The sequence below is a fragment of the Canis lupus genome, chromosome 9, assembly GCF_003254725.2.
Source record: "Canis lupus dingo isolate Sandy chromosome 9, ASM325472v2, whole genome shotgun sequence".
NCBI lineage: Eukaryota > Metazoa > Chordata > Mammalia > Carnivora > Canidae > Canis > Canis lupus.
The window spans coordinates 3,595,257-3,614,309 of NC_064251.1; the positions used below are offsets into that span (position 1 = coordinate 3,595,257).

At 64.4% G+C, this 19,053-nt stretch overlaps 2 protein-coding genes across 6 annotated transcripts; one reads left to right on the plus strand and one right to left on the minus strand.

Moving 5' to 3' along the window:
• Positions 1-4,492: 4,492 nt before the first annotated feature.
• Positions 4,493-10,167, plus strand: LOC112672872 (uncharacterized). Of its 3 annotated transcripts, none has more exons than XM_035721143.2 (7): positions 4,493-4,564; positions 6,315-6,398; positions 7,095-7,183; positions 7,607-7,792; positions 8,446-8,583; positions 8,809-9,001; positions 9,486-10,167. In XM_035721143.2, exons 2-7 carry the CDS (start codon positions 6,380-6,382, stop codon positions 10,079-10,081), a joined length of 1,221 nt encoding a protein of 406 aa, XP_035577036.1. In that variant the 5' UTR covers positions 4,493-4,564; positions 6,315-6,379; the 3' UTR covers positions 10,082-10,167. The 3 variants fall into 3 exon arrangements, with proteins under 3 accessions (XP_035577036.1, XP_025323947.1, XP_035577037.1); XM_025468162.3 differs by lacking the exon at positions 4,493-4,564 and adding an exon at positions 4,604-4,842 and having other exon boundaries at positions 9,478-10,167; XM_035721144.2 differs by lacking the exons at positions 4,493-4,564; positions 7,095-7,183 and adding exons at positions 4,808-4,842; positions 6,737-6,863.
• A 939-nt stretch (positions 10,168-11,106) lies between these two features.
• On the minus strand, positions 11,107-15,613 carry TMEM235 (transmembrane protein 235). Of its 3 annotated transcripts, none has more exons than XM_025468158.3 (4): positions 15,433-15,613; positions 14,227-14,307; positions 13,914-14,051; positions 11,107-12,175 (listed from the first exon to the last, which is right to left on the minus strand). In XM_025468158.3, the coding sequence occupies exons 1-4, from the start codon at positions 15,602-15,604 to the stop codon at positions 11,934-11,936; spliced, it is 633 nt and encodes a 210-aa protein (XP_025323943.1). In that variant the 5' UTR covers positions 15,605-15,613; the 3' UTR covers positions 11,107-11,933. The 3 variants fall into 3 exon arrangements, with proteins under 3 accessions (XP_025323943.1, XP_025323941.1, XP_025323942.1); XM_025468156.3 differs by lacking the exon at positions 15,433-15,613 and adding an exon at positions 14,547-15,426; XM_025468157.3 differs by lacking the exon at positions 15,433-15,613 and adding an exon at positions 14,547-15,426 and having other exon boundaries at positions 12,052-12,267.
• Positions 15,614-19,053: the final 3,440 nt, after the last annotated feature.

Here is a 19,053-nt window from a genome sequence, read left to right on the forward strand (position 1 = left end):
ACAAGGGGGACCCGGCCTCGGCGGCAAAGCCATGGAGAAAAGCACGTGATGGTCATAATAAAAGTCAGACAGCAGCAGTACCTGCTGGCAGAGGGAGGGCTTGTGAATGACACGGGAAACTTCTGGAATCCTGGCCGTGGTCTATTTCTCTGTCTGAGGAGCAATGACACGGGAGTTCATTCCATATGCATATTTATTTGTAAAACTGCAAATAGACTTCAGGCGCTTTTCCGTGTTGTGTTGCAGATCTCATAACTTTTTTAAAAGCACAAGGGGAGCTGAGCATCCACAGCGCCGGGCACTGGGCACTGGCTGTGTAGACGGGGCGCCGGTGAAGGTTGCGTGGCTCTCCCTCGGGGTGGACAGCACAGGCTCTCCCAGTGGCCGTAACCTCAAGCCCAGCGTGGGTGCCGCAGAGCCTGCCTGCTGGGCGGTGGGGTGCAGCCCCTTCCCCCTCGCGCCCCCCCCTTCTCTCCGGGTCTCCCACTGTTTCTCTCCCCCGCCATGGCTCCGCACCCCCCGCGGTGCTCTGACATCTCCCTCCATGGTGGGGAAGGCGCAGGGTGAGCCGCGGACCTCCTGTCCCCTTCCCGCTCCGCCACAGCACATGTGGCCTTGACGCGGGGCCCAGGGCGCTCTCCTTTGCCACCCCCACCACCACCCCCCAGTCTGGGGAGATTACGGTGCAAACAGCTCTCCCTTGACTCCCAGGCTGCTGGGCCTGGACCCAGGCCAGCGCCCTATGGATCCTGCGGGCTCAGGGCCAAGAGGCTGGGATGGGAAGGACATTTCCCCCAACCTGTTTACCAGGACCCAGGGCCGCTATCTCCAGTTCCAATCTGCTGCCTCCCTTTATCTCACTGGGGCCAGCCTCTGGTTCCCAGCAGCAGCCTCCCCGCCACTCACTTCCTGCCAGCGGCCCAGCGTTACAGGAATACGCACGCTCAACTCAGCTCGTGCGTGTGTGAGTGTGTGTGTGAGTGTGCGCCCACACCCCAGAGCCTGCACCTGGAGGGGGGCCAGCGAGCCCGGGGGTGCTGAGAAAGCAGCCACCCCAGAACTCATGTCATGCTCCCCGCCAAGCCTGCCCGGTGTCCTCCCTCTGCGCAGGGGAGTGGCAACTAGATATCTCAAGAAGGTCAGGGAAGGGGCTGCCTTGGGGACCCCCCTGGAGAGTCCGCAGCAGAGACCAAGGTGGGAGCAGTGTCTGTTCTTTATCCACTCCGGGCTTCCTCTTGCACCGGGACCCAGGGCCCTCCATGGTCAGAGCTCCTGACACGGCTCCTGGTCTCCCAAGGACAGTCCCCTCTGCCCCGGGTTGGGGGGCACCAGGGTTGGGGGCAGTTGATCCATGTTGTCAGTCGTTCAGCTGTTATTACCGCGGGCCAGCCCCGGGCTGGGCATACAGGACATTCCAAAGGCCAAGAGCATCCTGGCTCTGGCCCGGGGGCAAGGAGAAGAGATGACACTGACACCCCAGAAGGCGGGCCACCTCCCTCCCCTGCTCGGGCTGGGGCCAGGGGGGCTTCCTGGAAGAAGGAACATCTCAGCTGAGACCCAAAGACTGAGAAGGTGATAAACCAAGGACGCGTGCCAATGGTTGGGGGGTTTCCAGGCAGAAGGAACGCAGGTGCAAAGACCTGGGGGTGAGACAGAGTCCAGTGCATTCGGGGAACACAAGTGCTGCCATCCGGCTGCCCTGCGGTGACAGGGAGGAGACAGTGACAGAGGCCAGTGGGGGGGTGGGGGTGGCCTTGGGGGAGGAGGCGCCGCTGTGTGGGGTGGGGCGGGCCTGTCTGCTGGCAGGAGACAGCTGAGCCTCCACCCCTTGCCCTTCAACCTCCAGGGAGGGCAGCAGCTCGGCGTCGGGGCTGGACTCTGCTCTGAGACTGGGGGTCTCTGCTCAGTAACCTGGGGAGGTGGGGAGGGGGCTGCTCAGGGGCCTCTGGCTTCTCATCCCCAGCCTGGAGCTGTGACCCGGTCCCAGCCTGCCAACAGGATGACTCAGACAGCAGCTGCAGCCCAGGACACACACGGGCACAGGCGCACAGACCTGCATATATACACACATAGGCACACACGCGCATGGGCACCCCACCCTGCACCCCACCCCCACACTCACATGTGTACCACCAACACACAGTCACACGTGCACGTATACACACATGGGCACTGCACATGCATATGCAGACAATGCTTACACATATGTGCACACAGATACGTGTGAGCACACGGACACAGACACATCTATACATGTGAGCACATGGACACGGACACATATATACATGTGAGCACACGTACATGGACACGTATATACATGTGAGCACATGGACACCCAGCTACATGTATACATGTATGCACAGACACACAAGAGCCTAGACAACCCCCCGAGACCGAGGCTTGGGCAGAGGGGACAAGGCCTGAGAAACATGCGGCATTGCTGGCATTGCCTGGTGGTGGCCTGCTCTGTCCACCACCAGGCGGAGGCGGGGCTGGCGGGGTGCCCTCGGACCAGGTAGGAGGTGACAAGCAGCACCTGACAGGTAGAAGGAACCTCTGTTGGGGCCCGCCTTCCCCTGGAAAGAGGCCAGCTCTCTGGGGACACAGCTCTGTGATGGGAATCGGTGACCAGCTGTGTCACTTTGGTGGCATCTGGGATGGCTCTAGGCCCCCTGCCTGGTCCTCCTCCCCCGAGGGAGGCTGTGGGTGGCTAGGCGGGCACACTGTGAAGTGCCCGCAAGCAGAAGGCCCGTCTCCTGTTCTGCCCTGGCTGGGACGCGCCTGGGGATCCAGCTGTTTGCCCCCTTAGTCCTGGTCATCCCGGGAGCCATCCTTGCTGCCCCAACCCCTCCCTTCCTGTCCATGGAGGCCTCTGTCCCCCACCCCCACTTCCCAGCAGAAGAGCTGGAGCCAGACTCTGAGATAAGGGGCTTGTTTTCCAAGGGCCGGAATTCGGCGCAGATCGCAGATCGTGGGTCAGGGCCAGAGGGGCACCGGGGTGGGGGAGTGCCTTTCCTTTCCATGGGGGTCCTTGGGGCCACAGGTCCTGCAGGCGCTTGTGATTTCTGCCCTTCCAAGATGCCCGCACTAGGCAGGGGGGAGACGCTGAGGGTGCCAGGGAAGTTGCCCTGACCCGGGATGTGGCCACGGGCTCCATCTCCAGCCCTGCTCACTTCCCCGCTGGGCTGGCTTCTCTCGAGACCTCAGATGCTCCAGCTCCCTCCTACCCGAGCCTCTGCCTTATGTGCCGCCTTCCTCTGATTAGCGGCCTGCTCTCTTCTCGGCCCAATCGCTGCTTCCTCCAGGAAGCCTGGCCTGCTGCCTCCTGCTGCTGACATGTACCTCTTCCCAACGATCCCCTCCCGGGCAGCATCCCGACCCCCCTGAGGACCTGAGCTTCTTGAGCAGCCTGCCCTTGCTCTCCTTTATCCCCACACCCAGTTTGGACCTGGCGGATAGCTGATGAAGGTGTTGGTGACCTCCTTGACAAGAGGCGGCCCTGACCAGAGCTGTGGCCGCCTCTTCTGGTGAACCTGGGGCCCCTCTGGGACCAACGTCCTCCTGTGGGGGACAGACATCTGTGGCCATGCTCCAGGAAGGGGAGCCACCGAGTGCGGCTGGGCCCTCTGGGGAGACCTGTCCTCCCTGCGTGAGGGAAGGTCACCCTGCAGAAGGTCCAGTCTGGGCCGAGTCACCGTGCACCCCGTGGTGGCAGCGACACCAAGGCCGAGGGCCCCGGGCTGAGACCCGGAAGGATGATCTCAGGAACAGCAGTAGGAGGAGGAGGACTTCCCCACACCGGCAGCAGGGTCGGCGCCCACACAGCGAGGGCGGGAGGCCCATTCTGCAGGAGACCCAGGCAGAGGGGTTACAAGGCTCGTCCAAAGCCGCCCGCCTGCTGAGCGAGGGCTTGAATCAACCCCAGCCCACCCCTCCAGGGCAGGGGGTACGGAGGAGGCGGCTCCCTGTGAACCCCCAGCTCTGCCTCCCTGACACCCCATCGAGTCGGGCGGCCCGTCTCTACCCCTCGGCGTGGCGTCTAGACAATGCCTGGTTCACAGCAGATACTCAACAGACCCGTATTGGAAAAAGCAAATGATGGGACGCCTGCTCGTCTAGGGGCGGTGGAGCACAGTGGCTCAGAGCCCGACTCCGAGACAGCCGGTCCGGCCGCCCCTGGCCCAGTGATCCTAGGCATTCGCTTGTGCGAGGCTCAGTTTCCCCATCTGTGAAACAGGGACGCTGCCAGCAGCTGGTCTCCTAGAGCCGCCAGGCGGCTTCCCTGCACCACCGTTTATAGGGTGCCCGGGAGTTCACGCCTGGCACGTGGCAGGGGGCACAGGAGCGTCCGCTCTATAAGGCTCGCCCGGCCTCGAGCATCACCCTCCCTCTCCCGCACGTGCTGTGCCCACCGCCGCGGAGCCGAACTACAACTCCCAGCATGCCCCGGGGACCCTCCCGCCCCGAGCCTGCGCAGTGCCCGCCGGGTCGAGGTCCGAACTACAACTCCCAGCGTGCCGCGCGCGGGCACCCCGCAGGTGAGCGGCGGTGGTCGGTGGTCCAGGTGGGTGCAGCCCCGCCGCGCCGGCCCCGCCGCTCCCGGTCGCGCTCGCCGGGAAGGCTCGGGAGCTGCCCCCGCCATGCTCCGCGGACTGGCCCGGGCCGCGGCCCAGCGCTACGGGGCCCCCCGGCCGCGGGGGTGTGGGAGCGGGGCGGGGGTCCCGGTGCACCAGGTGGACCTGCGCAGCGACACGGTGACCAAGCCCGGGCCGGCCATGAGGCGCGCCATGGCCGAGGCGGTCGTGGGGGACGACGACTACGGCGAGGACCCCACGGTCCGCGGTGAGCGCCGTGTGCGGGCCGAGGCCGGGCGGGGGCCTGGGGTCGTCGGGGCGCGGCCCGGGGGCGCTGTCCGTGGTGCTGCGGGAGAGCTGGCCCGGGCGCAGCCGAGGCGGCTCGGCCCTGCGGCGCCCCGGGGGCCCATCCCCCACCCCCATCCCCCATCCCCGACGGGCCGCTAGAAATGCAGATCCCAGGGCCCCGCACTTACACAGCTGCCCGCCAAGGGACGCCCCGTGACGGGGTGCGCGTTAAGGTGTCGGGCAGCCCGAGCAGGTGGGCACCCCGGGCGAGCGTGGCACCCAAGGCCGCATACGCTGCAGACGCAAGGCAGTATTTGAACCCAGGTCTTCCCTCTAAGACCTGCAGCTCGGGTCGGGCACCTGCAGCCTTTCCACACGAAGACACAGAAAACCGGCCTAGAGAAGGGGGTTTCCCACCTGCTGCACCTCTCAAGGGGTGGGCTCCACCAACCTGGGGAGTGTTTTTAAGGCACAGCGACGGCACTCCCGGCCTGGGTTGAGAGTTGCCACCGTGGTGGGCCACGGCTCTTGCGAGGGTGTGTACTACCCTCTGTTGTGCCAAGGACAAGCCACAGGTTGCCACTTGAGCCCCAAGGACCTGTGTGTGGGGTCAGGTGGTGACTGGTGATCACGTATTCTGCAGACACCTACTGCTGCCTGGAACTTCAAAAACGCTGAGCCCACTGCTTAGTAGGCAGCCAGATACACCGTCACCACCATGGGGTGGGGGAAGTGCCAGGGTTGACGTGTATCCACAGAGGGTGCCTGGGGAACATGGGGTGAGGAGAGGCGTGGGACTCACAGGGAAGGGGGATTTTGCAGAATAGGCTCTTTAAGGGCGAGTGGAGCCCCCAGGCAGGGAAGAGAGCTGGCTCACTGGGTGCTGAAAGGGTGTTTAGGATAGGCAATGTGGCTGGAGTGTGGGGTACTGGGAGCTACCCCTCTCCCCGGAGGTGAAGGCAGAGGGCAAATCCCACTAGCCTTGAATGTCATGCTAAGGACTTCAGACTTGGTACCACAGGTGGAGGGCAGCCACAACAGGCTTTAAAGCAGGAGCCAGAGCCCCGCCCCCCCAACCCCCCAGAGTCTTCCCTTCTGTTCTGGGAGAGGAAGTCAGCAGAGAAACCGCACGGCCCCACCTGCAAGGGGCTGATGGGAAAGGAAGTGAGACAGGTGTGAGGTCTGGATGGGAAAGGGGGGTTCAAACCACAGAGTTTCAATGTAGGGGGAGACCAGGGCCCAGGAGGAGGCTGGGTGCAGAAGGTTCACTGAGGGACCTCTGGGCCCTGATCTGTGGTCACCAAGGCCACAGTCTGTGCAGCTGGCAGACCAGGGCTTGTCTTGCTAGGCCACTCGCCTACCCCATCAGGACACGGGCTCACGGTTACACGTAACGCAAGGAGGGTGCATTGTGGACGGGTCTCTCTGTACCCTCATCCCTTCCCTCCGCAGAGCTGCAGGAAAAGGCCGCCAAGCTGCTGGGGGTGGAGCGGACCTTGTTTGTGCCTACCAACACCATGGCCAACCTCATCTCTGGTGAGCGCAGCTTAGGGTGACTCCCGTTCGCCCTCCAGGTCCTCCTGCCATGTGTCTTTCCTCGGTGCTGGGGGCCTGAGCCGTCTGGATTTCTGCTGCGCTCAGCCAGGAGGGCCCCTAGCAGGAGAGGAGGGAGGGGGGGAGAGTGTGGTCAGCGTGCCCATGCTCCTCCCAGACCGTGGCCCTGCGCCAGGCAGGCTGCCCTCTCCACGCTGCCCTGTCCCCAGGTTCCAGTGACCACACCCTCCCTTTGCCCCTTATGGCCTGGGGGTCTTGCACTGTCCTTTGTGACTTCCCTATGCGCTGCCACACCTTTGTAAGTTGTCCCTTTATTAAAGTCTCAGGCTTCCCAGTGTGCATGTGCCCTCTGTTCCCTGCCTGGCCCAACTGACACCCGTGCCCTGAGCTGCGTGGCCCCAAGGGGCAGCATCGTGGCCAGCTTCCGGTGCAGGCGATGCGCAGCAGGTGGGCTGCAGGGCATGGGGTGCAACAACCCACAGGATGGTCAGCCTAGACTTCTGTTGTTAGTGGGACGGTTTTCGGGCACATGGCCCTAAGGTGTCGAAGGGATGCTGTTTCCTAATTGGCATAAGGCACTTGAGAGCTAGTCCCCCGGGGCTCAGCCCAGGAGCTGGGCGGGACCAGGTGGGCCCCATGGGGCTCAGAGCCAACACTGCCCTCCCTCGTCTATCTCAGTGATGGGTCACTGCCAGCGCAGGGGCTCCCAGCTCCTCCTCGGGCAGGAGTGCCACCTCCACGTCTACGAGCAGGGCGGGGTGGCTCAGGTAAGGACCGGCACCCCTCACCTGGGGCCCGCACAGGCTGCTCAGCATTTCTGGTGGAAACCTGCTTCCCAGGCACCTTGTTGGGACCTGCAGAGGAAAGAAATGGCTGGGGTGGTGGTGTCTCTAAGGAGGCGGGAAGGAGAGCCATTGCCACACTGACCACGTGGGGGCGGCCGCGGCTTGGGCCTCTGTGTGAACACCGGCGTGCTTGGTGCTCTGCTGCCCCCTCGTGGGCCCCCGGAGCCCAGGGGCATGGGTGGGGAAGGGCCAGCACCTCCCTCCTCCCTTGCTGGGGTGGCCGTGTCCACGGCCCCAGCACAGGGGGAGGGCTTGATGGCCGCGGGACGACCAGACGGGATGGGTATGAGGTGACGCTGCACCTCTGGACCTGATCCCTGAGCCCCTCTTCCCCAATATCTGCAGATCGCTGGGGTGCACTCCCACCCCCTCCCAGACCTGCCCCATGGCACCCTGGACCTGGCTGATCTGGAGAGGATGGTCACACGGGGCCTGGGGAGCCCCTACCACCCGGTCTGTGAGCTCATTTGCCTGGAGAACACCCACAGCAGCTCAGGGGGTCGGGTCCTCCCCATCGACTACCTACACCAGGTAGGTCCTACCCCACCCCCAGCCTGCCCACCCAGCCAGCTCTTGGCTTCCTGTCCCCTGGAGCCAGTCTCCTTGGATCACGTCTCCTGTGACCCATGCCCATGGCAGCTGGCACTGCTGTGGGAGGGACGTGTGTGCTCCCAGGCTGCAGGTATGGAGGGCACTACTATTGCCCCTGTCTAGGCCCCGAGGACAGAGACCCCCTCCCCTCCTCCCCTCCCGGGGGAGCACCAGCTTGTGCGTGGTGTGAGGGCTGCATGCTGTGAGAACGTGCCTGCTAACTCACTCTCCAGACCTACTCTTTGCCGGTGGGAAGGGCTGAGAGCATCCCCTCACGGAGCCATGGGGTGGCTTAAATAGGATGCGGCATCTATGGCTCACATAGCAGGCATTTGGCCACAGTGAGCGCACCCACCGTACACCCGAGATAAAACGCTTATCCTCAGCCTGAGTGAAGGTTCCCTTTCACTCAGGACGCAGCAGACGCAGCAGGCCCAGGCAGCAGGAGGGCCTGCTCAGGTCCCAGGTGGCATGGCTGGTCACTAGCCTGGCTCTGCTCACTCCAGACCCCTCGAGGCTCCTGGAGACCTGTCCTCCCTCAGCTCCTCCCCAAGCCCAGCCCCTCTGATCGGTTGCCTGCACTTCGCCCCCAGGTGCACCGCCTGGCCCGGAGCTACGGGGTCCGGGTCCACTTGGACGGGGCCCGGCTGATGAATGCTGCGGTGGCTCTGCGTGTGTCCCCCGCCCGCATCGTGGAGCACTGTGACTCTGTGTCTCTCTGTTTCTCCAAGGTGGGGAAGCCACTGGCTGCCTCCCGGACAGGGGACCGTGGGGGTGCCCGCAGGAGTCAGCTGGGTTCCCCAGCTCCTGTGCTGGCAGCTGCTGGCCCTGGGCCCCTTCAGCACCTCCCCAGACAGGGCCCTGTCCCCTTCCCATCCCCCTCCCGCCAGCCCCAAGGACAGAGAGGCAAACCTGGGGGTGCTGGCAGGCAGGACTCTCTCCTCTCTTCCTCCCAGGGCCTGGGCGCACCCGTGGGGGCCTTGGTTGGGGGGCCCAAGGACTTCATCGAAGGAGCCTGGCGCCTCCGGAAAGCCCTGGGCGGAGGGATGCGCCAGGCTGGGGTGCTGGCGGCAGCCGCCCTAGTAGGACTGGCGGACGCCGAGGAGGTACTGCTGAGAGACCACCAGAACGCTCAGAGATTCGCCAGAGGTACCTGGACCACACCCCCCCTCTCCTCCTTTTGCTCCAGAAGAGTGCCTGGGGGTCCCCTGTAGCCGGACCCAGATCCCCGGCAGGTGCACATCCTTCTGACTAGGTTGCACTGAGCCATGAGGGCAGCCCGGGGACTAGAAGGGCGGAGGGCCGAGGCCGACGAGCACTCGCGGGTGTCAGGAATCCTTTCCTGCAGGATCTGGAGGGTGGAGCCTCTAACCTGGGTCTCTACCTCTGTTGGTGGGGTCCCGGAACCAGTCCCCTGCCATCCACCCCACTTTACAGACGAGCATACCGAGGCCCAGAGAGTACCTGACTTGTCCAGGTCACACAGCTGAGAGGGGATCGAGGGTCCCTCTCTCCCCGCCACAGCGGGGCCGCCCTCTGCTCCTTCCGGGGCGACAGGCCTGGGCGGTGGAGACACTGGTGGGGTCCCGGGCTCGGCCTCCACTCACCGCAGGGCCCGGGCCCAGGGCTCCAGGAGCTGGCGTCCCCCATCTGCTCCGTGGACGTCGCCGCCGTGGAGACGAACGTGGTGATGGTGACGGTGGACGGGCTGGCGCCCGAGGAGCTCTGCCGGCGTCTGCGGGCCGTGAGCGCTGCCGAGGTGGCCCAGACCGGGCGCGCGGTGCGCGTGCTGCTGTTCCCCTGGAGCGAGCGGTCGGTGCGCGCCGTGTGGCACCGCGACGTCTCCGCGCAGGACACCGAGCTGGCGCTGAGGAAGTGGGAGTTCGTGCTGAGGCAGCTGGGGCCCTGAGCGCGGTGAGCGGCCCGTGCCCCTGCCGGCGTCCGAGGGGGGGGGGTGCAGGCGTCCTGAGGGAGCAGGTGGCAGGAGAGGCCGTCGTACATCACCCCGCCACCCCCTTGTCTCCTGGGACCTTTTCTTCCCACACTCGGGGCCAAGCCTTCCAGCAAAGCCCCGGCAGCAGCCAGCGCAGGGCCTCTGCTCCCAGCTCGAGCCATTTGCTCGGAGTTGGGCAGCTAATGAGCGTGTCCCTGCTGGTGCTCGGGGACACGGGAGGAAGGGTGACAGGAGCTCACGAGGGGACAGCGGGGCCCAATGGTGAGGAGCACTAGCTGCCCGGCCGGGGGCGAGGCCTTATCTTGAAGTCATCTATATATTTTTCCCTTTTCTAAAAATAAATTGTCCGGCTTTCAAAAGAGTATGTCTCTACCGTAGATAATTTGGTATCGGATCTCCCGGGGTCACACAGGCCCAGCTGGTGACAGGGCGGGTCTCACCCTCGCGCTCCCCACTCCCCACTCCCCGCAGGAGAAGCCAAGGTAGGCCTCACAAGCTGAGTACCTGCCCGCAAAGCCGCCCCATCCAGCGTGGAGGTGGGGACGTCCTCGTCCACCTGCGCTCACCCACAGGGGAGGAGCTTGTGTCTGCAGGTGGTCGGGTGGTGGGACAGACACACAGCCGTCTCCCGGTGGACGGACACACACACACACACACACACACAATCAGCAATGAACATGTGTTATCCTGAAAACATTTTAAGAGAGAAACAAGGCTTATCTGCAGGTAGCACAAACTGATTTATTTAAGGACACGTTGGCACAATGTTGCTACACGGAACGGTAAACACTAATAAACACTAAAACATAAGTACAAATAAGGTGCGGAGCCCTCAGTGGGGCCCCCCAATGGTGCCAGGGCCCCAAGGAGCTTCCTGTAATCTTCAGAAGAATAAAGGGAGGATGAGGGAGGGTAAGACCAAGGCCTGAGGGGCCCCCATCCACCCCCCTGCCTACATCCCAGACTCAGGAAGTCCCTGAACCCCAGGTGGGGCCGTCTGGGACTGCCAGGCCCCTGGGGACCCTTCCCTCTGTCACCTTGACTTCTCTACCTAAGGAAAAATGAGCGAGCCTCGTGATGTGCCGGGGGCCTAGCCTTGGTGGGCCTGCTGCTTGGTCTGCGAGCTGAGCCCCCTACCTGAGCCCCGAACCTCCACTTAGTAGGCCTGCAGCCCGAGCTCCAGGCCTGCCTCTGGCTGTGGGCAGCCCCGGCCCCGCCTGGCTAGAAGCCCCTTCACGGTGCCAGTGTGGCGCGACTCCCCTGCCCCCTCCCCGCCCCCCCCCCCCCCGCTCATTCAGGCACCCACCAGGCCCCCCGCAATCACAGCCTTTCCCCAGGGGCTGCAGACGGGAAGGTCGGGGCCCCGGAGCACCAGCTCAGCAGAAGCCGCAGCCGCACCAGGACAACGACAGGGGTCTGAGAGGTGCATCCAGGCCACTCAACTGCCCCTGCAAATCCCAGAGGACTCCCAGGCCACCCCGCCCCATCCTCCTCACGAGCACCCGTCCTTGAGCCAGTGGACCGAAGAGGCCCAGGAGTCCCGCCAGCCTGCTAAGGGCCTCTGGCTCAGCCATTTGCTCCGGGATGGCCCGGGCCTCAGACTCCCCTTCTGTAAAACGGGCGAATGGTAACAAACCTGAAGGGCGACCGCAGGACTGGACAAGCCCATGAGCGGGTGGCACTCGGCTCGGGGCCTAACGCAGTGGGTGCTGCTTGCCTCTCAAACTCCCTCCTCCCCAGGACAGAAGGCAGCTCCTCCACCCGACCCAGGGCCCTAGGAATGAGGACGGGGTGGCACACGGGGGCACACCCTCGAGGGGCAAGGGGACCCGCTGAGCACCCCCCACCCTACTAACATCCCCTTGGGCCACTTGCTAATTCCTCCTGGGACTCCTTTTCCGCAGCCCTAAGAGGAGGCCAAACCAGTTAGTCCCTGAAGGGCACAAACCAGCAGGGGGCCCCCCAGACACCTGGCTTTGCCAGGCAAGAGGAGCCCGGATCCTTGGCTCTGCCCCCCGGCCCTGCCCCCGCCCCCACAGGGGTCCCCTCCCAGCCTGCGGGGATGCTGCGGAGGCAACAGGACACTGAGCCCATCCCCCCCGGCCCTGGCCTCTGCCCCTCTGGGGTTCAGACGGCCACCGAGTGGGGGCCCCCCTGCCGCCGGCTCAGGCGGAGGGCGCGGGCTGCTGTGAGCAGAAGGATGCCACTGAGCACCTCCGAGGCGCACGAGCCCCAGGCCAGGGCCAGGGACCAGCCGAAGCCGACGCGGACGTGCTGCACGTGCCGGGGGCCGAACTGGCGGGCGGTCTCGGCGAAGGCCAGGTGTGAGTAGCTGATGTAGACGCTGATGCCCACCAGGGTCAGGGCACCTGGGGGGGGGGATCACTCACCGTGTCTACCTGCTGGGCCCAGTGCCTAACCAGGCCCTGTGGACACGGCCTTGGGGGCCCTTCCCACTGGCCTGTAGGGGAAACGGAGGCTCTGATTCGGTCCCCAAGCCTCCGGGCCTCGCCCCATAAACCCCCTTAGACACAGCACCCCCCACAGCCTCAGCCACAGCCCCCACTCACATAACCGCCTCTACATACACAGCACCCCGCCGCAGCCCCAGAGTCCCCGACACACGCCCACACAGACGCACGCACATGAGTGCACAGACACACGCATGCACGCGTGTGCACACACATGCAGCCAGTGACCTCTACTGGCAGTCGGGGGGCTCTGGAGCTCTGGCCAGGCCCCCAGTTCCCCCCACTTCATTGGGTTACCCCCTCCCCTCCTCTGGCCCTAGCCTGAGCCCTCTCCCTGCCCCCAGGTCTGAGGTCCGGGCCCTCCTCCTGCTCCCATCAGCCCTGTCTGCCCCCAAGGTGGACACTCTCCTCCCTCTGACTCTGGCCTTGCACAGGGGGCTGACAGTGATGGCAGCTGACCCATGCCCAGGGAGCGTCCCCCACAAGGAGAGACCCTGAGCGAGCGGAGCAGGTGGGGTGTTCGAAGCAGGTCCCTCAGAGGAGGAGCACCCCTGAGCAACTGCCTCCAGCCCCCCCCACACCTCCAGCCCACGCCATGGTTCTGAGAGCATCATGCAAGGCTTCCTGGATACCATCCCACCTCATCACTCCTCTCCGTGGCTTCCCAAGGTCCTTCGTAATTGGATCTGGGCCCACACAGCCCGTCTCTGGGTCAGGCCACAACTGACACACTGATTTCTCCTGCTTTTGTTCTCAAAAGCACCCACCCGGGCTGCTGGTCTCCCACACTCTTGGGACCGGGCAACCCCGCCTAGTCCCACTTGACTAAGGCCTCCCCTGGGCCCAGCATCCCCTGGGAAGGAGGCCTTCCTGCCCAAGAGGCAGCTGTAAGCCCACGTGGTCTGGGCCTCAAGTACCATGGCCCAGATGCCAGGTCCGGCTCAGGCCTTGCCCCCGACAGCATAGGCCTCTGAGGACTGAGCCCAAGGGGCCCCAGCCCGCCATCAGTGACAGCCAGCCTTGGGCAGCAGCGGGCAGCGGCTGGCAGGCAGGGGCAGATGACACCTCGAAGCAGAAGTCAGCTTCCTGCTGACCCTGGTGAATCCTTGGACATCTCACCTGGAGGCTGGGACCACAGAGAGGCCCCGGCTACAGCCCCGAGGGAGCGCCTGGCCAGCACCCAGCAGGGTCTGGATGGATGTCGGCTGGGAACTGCCACCAGTCACATTCTGGGCCTGGACTAGGGTCCCTGCCAAGGACGGCGAGGCCCCTTTTCACCTGTCTTAATGCCTGGCCCTGCCCACTCTTGCTCCTCCAACTAGGCCTGTCTGGGAAGGAGAGCACAGGTGGGGGCCAGTCTCATGCCCCCCACCCCCACCCCCACGCAGGTCTAGAGGAGCAGGTCCTGGGATCGCCTTCGGAGCTTCATGCCTCCCATGCCTAGATGCTCGACCCTGGGGTTGCTCCCTCCCTGGCTCATAGGCCCACAACCAGGACCCCTACCCTTGCTCAGAGGACCAGCCAGGGTGCCTCACCTGAGGCAGCTCAACCCCCGGGGTGGGCACGGGGCACAGGGGGCAGGAGAGGGGGCACCCCCACCCCCAGGCCCTAGGGCCCCCAGGGCGCCTACACTCACCTCCCAGCAAGAAGTAGCAGCCAGTGAAGAGAAGCAGCAGGACACTCTGTGCCAGGGAACTGAAGAGGCCGCAGATCCAGCCACACACCACGAGGACGAGGCTCAGGGGCAGGACCACCATGATAGCTCGGTGCAGGGCTGCCAGGAGAGGGGGCTCAGGGTCCAGGCAGGGGCACGCACCTGCCCCCTCCCCACCCCGAGCCGGGCAGACCCAAGGGCGCCCTTCGGAGCCCCGTGTGCCTGGAGAGCTGCCTTCGCAGGACCTCGCCTGGCGATGAAGGGAGGACAGGGGATGCCCGGGCCGAGGACTCACAGATGAGGTGCCGTACTGAGGTGGGGACATCCAGGTTCTCGCTGGCAAAGGGGTCGATCAGCGGGATGCAGCTGTTTTGCCCTAAGAAATAGAAAGGACGCAGAGCCTGGTGGGCTGGACACCTGTGGGGTCACCGCCCAGGGGGAGTTTCTCTGAGAGGGGGGACCCACTGGGCCGCCGGACAGCGCCTCTGCAGCGTGCCCTCGCTCCCCGCCGGAACCCAGTGGGTGACCAGTGGCCACAGAGCCTCGTCCGAGTCTCTCCTGGCCCCCCTGAGCTGGGCTCCAGACGGGTGTGGAGGGTTTGTTTCTGTCACGTACTAGTAACACCTACACGGAGGCGGGCGTAAAACCTCAAACCTTCCGGAGACGCTGCCCTCAGCGCTCCCGGGGCCCTGAGCTCCCGGTGGCTTTGCCTGGAATGGAAGAGGTGCGTGTAGCGTGCACGGACTCTTGCACACATGGGCACACCCACACGCGTTTGCAGACACACGAGCACACACGTGCACACACCCTCACAGACGCTGCTGCCCCCCCCCAGGGCTGGTCCCGGGCAGGGGAGCACCCCGCCTGCTGGCCGCCCCAGCACCCAGGCCCCGCGGAGGGAATGCCCTCCTCTCCCTGGACCCAGCAGCCTCTGGGCGGGGCACGCGGCATTCCTGTTTGTGCCCATGCACTTGTCAAGCCGGCAGGTGGTGGGGGGTGGAGAAAACCGGGGTCTTACCCTGAGTCCCGCCTGTGCCAGGCTGAACCCCGAGGGACAGCAATGGAGAAGCAACTTCCCAGTGGCCCCCAGGTCCCCAACCTGCTGCTACCTCAGCACCCACACCCTGCTTGAGGAAGAACAGCAGCCCAGCGCCCTGGGTGGGGGGCCCTGCCCCTGCCTTCCTCCCTCAGGCCTCCACCCCCCCACCCCAGTTTGCATCCTGAGAAGTATCACCTTCTCCCCACCGGACAGCCAATGGCAGGGCCCACGGAGAGCCTGGGGCTGACCTGTCACCTGTCAAGTCCTGTGCCCGCAGCTCTTGATTGACTCCACCGCCCACCAGGGAGGGCAAGGGACTGCGGACTGCCCAGGGCTCCTGCTCCCCGGGCTCCGGGTTCCATGCAGCGCCCCTCTTCCTGAGCGCGCAGTCCCGACGGGGTGGGGAGGGGCCGGAGCCGGGACCCCCGCGCCCTCCGCGCCCCCGCCCGCTGCCGCCCGTACCTTCGCAGACGCGCCAGAGCCCGGAGTGTGAGGACAGCCGCTGCGTGCGGTTGCCGGCGGCCGCCACCTCCAGGACGTACCAGTAGTCGCTGGCCACCGCGGCCACCAGCAGCGCGAAGCTGAGCAGCGCGCCCAGGGCGGCGGCCAGGAGCAGCGCACCCAGCCGGGCCATGCGGGGGGCTCGGGGAGCCGGGCCGGGGAGTGCAGGGAGGGGGAGCGGAGGATGGGGGAGCCCGGCTGGGGGTGCGGGGTGGGGGGAGCGGAGGATGGGGGAGCCCAGCCGGGGGTGCAGGGAGCGGAGGATGGGGGAGCCCGGCCGGGGGTGCGGGGTGGGGGAACGGAGGATGGGGGAGCCAGCGGCGGGGGAGCAGGGAGCAGAGGATGGGGGAGCCCGGCCAAGGGTGCGGGGCGGGCAAGCCGTCCCTTCCCGCTCCAAGCCTCTCCTGGACGCGGCGCCCCCTTTTGTGCCTGCGCCGGCCTCGTGGTCCGCCCCCCGGGCTCGCAGGAAGGTCGGTCCCACCTCTCGGCGCCCGCGCCTGGAGCTGGGCCCCAGGGGACAGAGGGAAGCCTCAGGGCCGCAGGTACACCTGCCACAGACCTGCGTTCAAAGCCCAGCGTCCCCGAGGAGCTGGCCGCTCCAGTGCGTCCCGGCCGGTGTCTTAATCTCTCCAAACCTCCGGTTTCTCAGCCGCCAAATGGCCGGGCTGAGGAGGAGGAGGGTGGGGCCTGCACCGCGGAGGGGGCTCAGCAGGCAGCTGACCTGGGCCCAGGAAGCCGCGGAGGCAGCCCCCACCCCGCCGGGTGGGGCTCTTGGCCGCTGGCTGGCCCTGAGGTCCCGGTCTTAATCGGTCTCCAGGACTAACCCAGGGGATCCGGTGCAGGGGGTGGGAGGGCGGGGGTGGGTGGGCAGGGGCCTGGAAGGACGAGGTCCTGCTTCCAGCTCGCCTCTAATTACAAATGCCACAGAGGGCGAGGCTGGGCTCCGCTTGTCCATCACCCACTCGGCAAACATGCACAAAGCACCTTCTAGGACATGGGTCAGGCAGGAGTGGGGTGGGAGGCGGAGGATCCTACAAGGGCAGAGCCCAGGCGGAGGCAGTGCGGCGCTGGGCAGGGAGGGGCTGTCCCAGCGGGGCTGTTGGGGCTGCGGCTGAGGGCGACCGGAGGCCTCCTCTCGGGGGCCCCTGGACCAGGCTGCAGAGTCTGCAGGGACACAGCCCGAGGCTTGAGGTCCACATCATCACAGAAGGCGGCCCTTCTCCGACGGGTCATCCAGCCCCCTTTCCCTGTATCAGGCACTTCTTGGCTTGAGGAATACAGGCAAGAGAAGGTCGCAGCACAGTCACTGAAACAATCCTTCAGGCGGCCTTCCGAGCCCGTGGCCCGGTTCTGGGTTTCTGCAGCGTCTTCCCACACACTTTGCGCCGTGCCCAAGGTTGGGTTGGAACACGAGCGGGCCTGGGGGCTCCCAGCTGTGGCAGCGTGGGTGCCCCCAGTCCCTGCTCGGCCAGCTGGGTGGCAGCCAGGAGTCCCCTCTGGCAGGTGAGAGAATTCCTCAAACATACTGGGCGAGGGGAGTGATGAGGGCGAGGCAGCCGGCTACAGAAGCAGGAGGGCAGAGGGCTGGGGATGGAGGGGAGTGGGGAGGCAGGGCAGGGCCCCTGCTGGGAACAGCGGTGGTGGGGGAGGAAGAGGAGTCGTGACCCCAACATTTAGCCACAATGGGACAAGGATCAATAAATACTGCTTTAGGTGGGTCAAAGCCTACCTCTGTGTTTAACGTATGAAGGGAGACGGGGAGAACTAGGGAGCCCCCTTTGGCTGTGGGCTCCACATGCTTCTTCCGAATGACCCCTGCCTTTTGCAGTGGTCTTCTTTGCACCCCCATAGAACTTAGAAATGGGATTGTGCTGTCGGGGCCAGGGCTGGCTCAGAGCCCCACAGCCCCGCACAGGAAGACACGGATTCCCCTCGCATTGCAGTGCAGACGGCCAGGTTAGGAGTCTACACTTCATCTGCTTTAAAGAAAAGTGTTGAAAACCCAGTGTGCATTCGGGAGCCACTGATTGGATTGTCCCCTAGGCAGTAGGCACTTGTCCACGAGGGGCTATTTTGATGAATCTGACAGTCTGTTTCCCTAAGATGGACCCAAATTATGCCCTAGCCTGGCTCTGGAAGAGCGGTCCTTTGGAATGACCCCTATTTTTCATTGGTCATCTTTCTACCATCGACCCACAGTAGAGCTGTCGGTGGCCACTTGGTAAGCCCGTCTCCAGGAGGTCGGGGCCTCTTCAAAGTTAGCATCAGACCACTACCACCAAAATCAGGGACAGGAGGGGACTCCGGATGGAGGAAATTCCGATTATTAATGACAAACAGGGATGCACACAATCCTCTTTTTCTAAAACGTACATTCAGGTATCTATCTCTTCAGGGGCTGCAAGAACAGGATGCTTGACCCCAGCGACCGCCGTGGGGCAGATGAGCCTCCGGCTCCAGGCCGATAGTTTCCTGCCTCCAGCACAGGGCTGAGGAAGCGGCCGAAGCTGCTGGAGAAATCACCGAGCTGTTCAGCATCAGCTACGGCACCGCTAAACTCACCGCCCTGGGCAAACTCCTCCAACGGAAACCGAACCTTGCCAGTTTACCCACACGTCGGTGCGCGCAACCAGGCTGCATTATGAAGAGAGTCCACCCTGGTAGACTGGTCAAGACGCTGTTCTAGTCAAAGCCTGCCAAGCTCAAGGGTCCTCAGGTGGTGGAGGTCGTAGGCTGGAAGCTTGGGTCTTTCACACGGATGTGGACAGCGGACAGCCTCTGTGGGGTGTGGCACAGACCGCGAGGCAGCCACGCACCTGGTTAGTCTCATCTCCGGGCACTGACAGGACCTGGGAAGGGCTCATCACGGCCACCTCGGACTCGCCGGCATCTGTCCACGGAGCCTCTGATGGAGCTCTGCTGCAGGTAAACGGGAAGGTGCCGCTGAGGTCTCTGCATCGCAGAACGCACCTAGTCCTGAGCGTGCACTCCCGCCCCTGGCACCTGGCACATCTGGCAGCCTGCTCCTGGTTCCCGGATGGCTCAGATCTCTCACGCTGCCACTCCAGGAAGTTAGTTATCTTCTTCGTGTGTGCATCACATGGCTATTTGTTGGCTGTGGCCTGGAGCCTGAGCTCACTGCAGGAAACTGAGTCCTCCCTGGCCTTGGTTCAAGTTCTGGGTGTAGCCCCAGGCTCACAGTAGGTGCTCAAGCATCTGACTGAACAAGTAGACAGGTGTCAGCACCTTGGCCACCAGAGGGAAAGAATCACAGAGAAGCTAAGGCTCCAATCTGGTTGTTCAGCTGAAAACTGGTTCGAACGCTGTGGGCTGAGCCCACTGGAGAGGAAATCTATGGCGCAGTTGGTCCTAAAGGAGCTAGATTCCCCAAGCGAGGGGACAAGAAACCCTTTGTGATGGTAACACTGGTTCTGGCGAGCTGAGGAGGGCTGCACAATGCAACCCTCTTTTTTAGCTCAGACCTGAGATGTCAAAAGCAAGCACAGACGTTTTACTGCAGTTACAACAGAGCAAACTGGGTGAAGGGTACACGGGGCCCCTTTGTATTATAAGTTCCCATGA

Bases quoted from the DNA above. Each gene is read 5' to 3' on its own strand.
- LOC112672872 (XM_035721143.2), top strand. The intron at 7,793-8,445 runs GTAGGTCCTACC...CTTCGCCCCCAG, and splicing joins CCATCGACTACCTACACCAG to GTGCACCGCCTGGCCCGGAG. The intron at 8,584-8,808 runs GTGGGGAAGCCA...TCTTCCTCCCAG, and splicing joins TGTCTCTCTGTTTCTCCAAG to GGCCTGGGCGCACCCGTGGG.
- TMEM235 (XM_025468156.3), bottom strand. From the start codon at position 14,898: ATGGGCACAAACAGGAATGCCGCGTGCCCCGCCCAGAGGCTGCTGGGT. The intron at 14,308-14,546 runs GTACGTGACAGA...TCTATTTCTTAG, and splicing joins CCTCCGTGTAGGTGTTACTA to GGCAAAACAGCTGCATCCCG. The intron at 14,052-14,226 runs GTGAGTCCTCGG...CTCTCCTGGCAG, and splicing joins CTCAGTACGGCACCTCATCT to CCCTGCACCGAGCTATCATG.